Below are 6,268 nucleotides of genomic sequence, written 5' to 3' on the forward strand. Positions count from 1 at the left end.
TATATACATATACATATATATATACATATATATATATATATATATATATACTGTATATGTATACACATTAATGCTAAATGGACACTAAATTAAATGGATAAGAAATCTAAACTTTGCATAATTAAATAAATAACAATATTTACACATAGATAATTAATTTTATCATTTTTAATAAAACAATAACAGGTATGATGACTATCTTTGGGGCCACTCGCCTCCTGTCTTGCGGATGTGCAGGACATAACCGATGATGCCTTCGGTGACGTCGGGCGGCGGCTGATTCCATGTGATCTGGAGCGAGATGGCGGACAACGCGCGGGCTCTGAAGCCTTCGGGGGCGGCGGGGAGGTCTTTGCTCTGGACCACAGCCAAGCGGGCGCTGGCCTGGTTGGTCCCGGCGCTGTTCTCAGCGATGCACTGATAGATGGCCTCGTCGTCTGAACTGATGCGGGTCAGAGCGAGAGTGCTGCGGGGATGATGAACAGTTAGTGAGTCTATCTCTAAAAGCACATCAAGTATTTTTTTTTTTTTTCAAATTGCACTAAAGCAAATGTAAAAATCCCCACAGAGTAATTATAATAGCCCGTGAATATATCAGACTCGGGCAGCCAACACCGGAGGTTATCTTTAAAACAGGTTGCCATTGGAGAGTCAGGATTGACGACAACACAGTCCTGTGGTGTCTCCCCGAAGCCAATTAGGAGGTGTCACAGAGCTATTGGTAAAACCTGCACCTGCAGCTTAAAGAAAAAGCCTTTTTCCCACCTAATATCACTGAACTGAACTCTTGTAACTGTCACTGCCCAATCCTAATAAGTCTCCTCATTTATTACTAACCACTGAATTTATAGCTTTGTCCATGCAACTTTTTCTTTTTGTACTTTTTTTATGATATTTATTCTTATTTTTTTTTAAATAAAACCTGTTTATAGCCTAGTGAAAAACATTTTCTAACATATACTCAGATAAAAAACATTCGATTATGTCTAGTCACGGAATGTCTCATGAGCAGCAACATGCCAAGACCAGAAGCTTTATGTGCATTGCTGCCATCTTGTGGTCAACATGGAAAAATGTTTCATTTAACCTCATGCAAATCTGTATTTAGAAACACTACAGCTGCTGTTGATATCATGGAAATCATTATGGAAATCAGTCGGACGGTTACGTTTTCGTTATGTCCGAGTACTGTATACTTATTAGTCTTAGAATTATTCAAACCAGGCATTACGTATGACAACCTAAACCCCCTTTTTTTTTTTTAAACTAAATCATGTTTTCTACCTGTTGTTGTTGGTCAGTTTGACGTTGTGTCCGGGTGTCAGGATTTTGCCGTTCTTCAGCCAGATAAGGTGAGGTTCGGGGACGCCCTGGGCCACACAGCTGAACACAGCACTGCCCCCTGCTGTTTTGGACACAGACTGCGGCCACTGCAGGAACTCTGGGGGAGCTGAAGAGGAGACAGAGCAAGACAGAGCAAGGGGGCTCAGCGTGTGAACAAGAAAAATCACATCGTCTGCCCATCAGGTATTACCCTGACAAAGAAGATACCTCTACCTCCAGATATATGTACTCTGCGGAGGCCTCCAAATACATACTAAAGAAGATGAATCCATTTATAAGATTGACGACATAACATGGATATTCTGCACAGTACAACCTACAGAAATACAGAGTAATACTTGTCTGTTGAAACCCAAGACAGAGTGGCATTACTGGATAATTACTTTATGGCATATTGCCCTGTATTTTACTGCTGGCCATTAAATAACAGGCTGTATTTCATCATAAGTCAAAGGGCTTTTATACTTTTTCCATTTACCTGTTAATACCCATATATATGACCAATCAATAACCAGAAGAATGCATTACTCTGTATTGGATAGAACCAAGGTCACTATGCTAAAACTTAACATTCTAAGCAATAAAAATTAAAAATAGAAAAAAAATTAAAAAGTAAAAAAAGTATTAATTTAGCATTGTTTCGAAAATCACTTTTTTTTTTTCTGCAATTCTTTGTCACAAAACGTTTGTTTTCCCAATGCTGTTTTTACACTATTGTCGAATAATAAATGAACACAACCAATCTCCTACTAATGGTGATATACAGCAGTGACACAAATGTCAAAATGTGATTACATTTTTCTCCTGTTCAGCACCACCTTAAAATTCTGATGAGTTTGATCCTTGAGAGCACTCCACTCCGCGTGCAAGCAAGGACTAGCGTGCGCTAGCGCTAATGTTTGTGCAATACATAGTGAACGCATCAATACGGTTTAACAATCTGCTGCTGAATTTATCTGGGGAAAAACGGTGGCCATAAAAGAGTTGGAAGGAGGAAGGGAGGGAAGAAGGGAGGGATTAAATGCACTGTTTCCCCCCAAAACGGCCGAGCAGCCTTTGTGTGGCAGTATGATTTTATGTCAATGTGTTGACACCCCGGCTGCACTCGCCCATCTGCTGAGATGCTATCCATCTTCCAGCCGTCCTTAATTAACCCGGGGACCACACCTCCTTTCCCTTTTCACCTCCCTATGGCTCCGTCCTCACCTCCCCTCCCCTCCCAACGCACCACATCCTCCCTCATTCCAACTGTTTCCACAGCTCTAACCCCCTCCCTGTCAAGGTTATGGGTTAGGGGTTGTAGGTCATTCCTCATCCCCTTCTCCTTCGCAGCACTGGCTGCACCTTGCACCCTGAATTGACTGTCTAGCTGTTTTGCATGTGTGTGTGTGTGTGTGTGTGTGTGCGGGTCTGACCACACAACAAAAGGACAAAGGGAGCGCTAACCTTCAGACCGCAGCCAGTCAACACTGAACTTGACTCTAATATAATAAAAAAAAAAAAAAAGTTTCCCCTTTCACTACATTTCAAAAGCGTCTGCGTTTACTTTTGACTGTAAAACGTGGTCGTGTTTGTCAGAAACTGCACTCCTGCTCTTTTCAACTTGAATAGAATAGACTAGAATGTCAATGGGTTCAAATCCATGGTCCTGTCTCCATCTTGATTAATAAAGTATAAGTGATGTTCTATGTGCACTAGGGTTCGATCTACAGTTAAATCTATAGCCTTCAGTGAAGCTCTGATTATTCTTAAACAGTGTGAGTTTACAAAAAGTGGCGCAAACTGTATTCAAAATCCATTATGTAATGGGTATGGGAGGTTTCAATGGTAGTTACAGAAAGTACTCATTCCCTCCCCTTCTTTGTTTTGATGTTTAAGTTGGATTTGTAGGGGAAATGATTTTGAGATTTGAGATTTTTTTTTTTAAGAAATTGACTTATAATACCTATGTACATTTTTACTTTTTTTACCTCCTGAAATCAATATTAGCAATACACTACAAAGTATGCAAAAATACAGATTTTGAGAATTTACTGTAAACCTGCTTTTATTTTGGACGCGACAAGAGCAGAGTTTGCGAAGACATAAAACAAATGCTCTTTAAACTCTCGCTAACACAAGCCGACTTAGCACCGCGACGTGATAACGTTGGCTTTCACCCACATTTTGGGGTGGTCGTGTTCCCATGTGACCGCATCATAAAGGCTTTTGTTCTCTCCCGAGCTTAAAGTGATCAATAAATTAATGAATATATTAAAGATCACCGCTCCTCATCCTCCCCTGCAGCTGAGGCGCTGCCAATCACTCTAAAGGGGGTGACAGCATGAAGTATTATTGATCCTTCTGGTCACAACATGGACACTCGCAGAGTTGTATGAATAAAGTGTCGTTGAAGGGAAGCTGTAATATGACAAGATCCCTACTTCCTGTTTTACCTGTGAAACAGGAAACCATGTCACACACAAGGTCAACCGTGGTTCCCTCATCACTTTATGTGTTCTATTTTTTTTTTTTTGAATGAAATAATCCTGAGGTTGCATCTGAGGACCCGAGGATTTATTGATCGTTTTATAGCGTGGAACCCTTCGTGCAAATCTAGTTTGGCTCTCCTTTGACTTTAAAGAACATACATCATCCACAGAGGGACTGGAGTCTCACGGTGAATCCTCCGTGTCACCGCAGCTCTCCTATGACACCCAGGAAGGCGAGCATCTAATGGAGGTCGCCTCCAGACAGCCAATTAAAAATCATAGCTAATGACGGTGAGAAATATAAGTGGGCTATCACGCCTGTGATGGATGAGCCCGTGTCATGGAAAGCCGACACCTTCTACGCACACGCATACACGCAACTGGACTGGGCTCTGTGCTAATTTGCAACAGAATTGGAAAGGCTGTGCATATGGGGGGGTGGGGGGACGTGGAGAAAGGGTGGTTTCACACCATCACTGTCATTGTCACTGTCCAAACACAGTCCCAGGCTCCTAACCTCTCCCACCCCCATATCTGAACAGCCTGGGGCCAAAGGTGAGAAGAGAGGGCGGAGCTGTGGTATTGACCCTGTCCTTCTTCTCCTTCCAACGCCACCGGTTAATATGGTCAAGTGTACGCACACAAGAACACAAAAGGTAGACACAGTGCATTGTGTAATATGGCCGTCTACTTAATGCAATTCTTGAATTATTTTTCAATATTAATTCCCGATATCGACTGAAACCAAATGTCACCCAATCAACTCATTGATTTTTAAAGTCACAATTCCTGCCCTGAAACGTCCCAAACTGCCATTTTGGCAATAGTAATAAGGCTCTCCAAACATTACCAAATGAGGTTTTAGTCTATGTCATTAATAAAAAAAAAAAACTATAAAATATTTACTACTGGGCAAAGGGGTTCTATAATTAATGCTAAAGCTAAGAGGTTTATCCTCAAGTAGCTGTGAAATTTAGCTAGGGTGTTATTGGTGTGTACATTTGTCGGCATCACATGGCCAGCATTGGTTAGCAATAACTCAAAGCAACCAAATATAACTGGTTACATAGAGGAGTACTATTTTATAATTTTCCACCAGGTGGCAGGAGATGGTTGTAAAAATTGCTGTTGAAGAAGATCTTTGTCCTTTCTTTCTTCAATTCCTGCCATTAAATCAAAATTGTGTTCAAATAAACAGACCAATTTTTCACCCTGAATAAGTCAATTGTGAGTTTAGTAGGAGTTCCTTAGATTTAATTATGTATTTTTGTGACCTCTTACGTACTTAGTAGCGTGACGTTAAATTTTTTAATGAATGTGTCATCACACAAAAAACCTGGAAACACTGCGATACAGTTTGACCACAGTCCTTCTGCTCTGTTCCTCACCTTGTACTACAAGTCGTCCGAGTGCTGTGCGCCTCATTCTGGTGCCAGGCCTGTTCGCAGCACACACGTACACACCAGAGTGCTGCAGGGTCACATCTGAGATCATCAGGTTTCCTGTTCCTAAAACCTGGATTCCCTCTACTCCGATGGAACGCCCATCTGATAGACAGATAAAATAGAGACACACCAACAGTCAGATATGGTTCATGTAGCAAAACATCTATGTGATGTGTAGTTATACAGATGGAATTATGGGTATTTGATTTTATGTGTTTTTTTCTTAGGCAAGTCCACAGATATTGAACGACAATTCCCAGTGTACCTAGCCTGCTCCAGGAAACAATAGGCCTGGGGTTTCCTGTAGCAATGCATTCCAAGATGGCCGTCTCATGGACAGTAATAGTAAGATTCTGGGGTCCTGACAGAATGACGGGCTCTTTGTAGGTTCTTGGAGCTCCACCTGCAAAACATTTTGATAACAGAGGAACTTTTATTTTGAAATAGTGACTATATATATAGAAGCAATACGCTGTGACAGGAATAATGAAGAACGCAGGGAGAAACTACGTGAGATCTCAACCTACCGGTGACGTTGAGAACAGCGTCGTGACTGTAGCGGACGTTGGCTATGTTGGAGGCTACACATCTGAAAATACCGGCGTCTGACTGCTTCACGCCCGTCACCTGAAGGACGCCCATGGGGAGCAGTGTGTACCTGAAAAGACAAGGACGGTCACGGGGTGAAAACTCAAGTGCAATACATCCCTGAAGAAGACACGTGGACTGAGGGCCACTCATCTGATCACCTGACACCTAAACAATAACAAACGTTGTGTTTCTGCAGTAACCTGATGTCGGTGGTGTTAAGGAGTCTCCTGTCTCTCTCCCAGGTAATATTGGCCTCGGGTATTCCGTTAATCTGACACTGGAAACGGGCAACGCCTCCCTCATCCACGGACATTGACACTGGGTGGGTGTGGAACTTTGGTAGGGCTGAAAAGCAGAGCACAAATACAACTTAAAAATCTTAGCCTGTATATAAACGACATTAAAGTTGCTCCGTTG

The 6,268-nt window shown here is 42.0% G+C and overlaps 1 protein-coding gene across 4 annotated transcripts in view; it reads right to left on the minus strand.

Annotated features, from left to right (window-relative positions):
- LOC103394314 (immunoglobulin superfamily DCC subclass member 3) overlaps positions 1-6,268 on the minus strand; it is a 13,591-nt gene that overhangs the window by 4,979 nt on the left and 2,344 nt on the right. For all 4 annotated transcript variants that reach the window (XM_008331557.2, XM_008331556.2, XM_017040882.2 and 1 more), the window contains exons 3-8: positions 6,052-6,196; positions 5,788-5,918; positions 5,526-5,663; positions 5,204-5,362; positions 1,285-1,450; positions 216-466 (exon numbers count right to left, since the gene is read on the minus strand). In XM_008331557.2, the coding sequence (XP_008329779.1) occupies positions 216-466; positions 1,285-1,450; positions 5,204-5,362; positions 5,526-5,663; positions 5,788-5,918; positions 6,052-6,196 (990 nt within the window). The remainder of the gene's footprint in view (positions 1-215; positions 467-1,284; positions 1,451-5,203; positions 5,363-5,525; positions 5,664-5,787; positions 5,919-6,051; positions 6,197-6,268) is intronic.

This window comes from Cynoglossus semilaevis, chromosome 18, assembly GCF_000523025.1.
Source record: "Cynoglossus semilaevis isolate Cse_v1.0 chromosome 18, Cse_v1.0, whole genome shotgun sequence".
Taxonomy (NCBI): Eukaryota; Metazoa; Chordata; class Actinopteri; order Pleuronectiformes; family Cynoglossidae; genus Cynoglossus; species Cynoglossus semilaevis.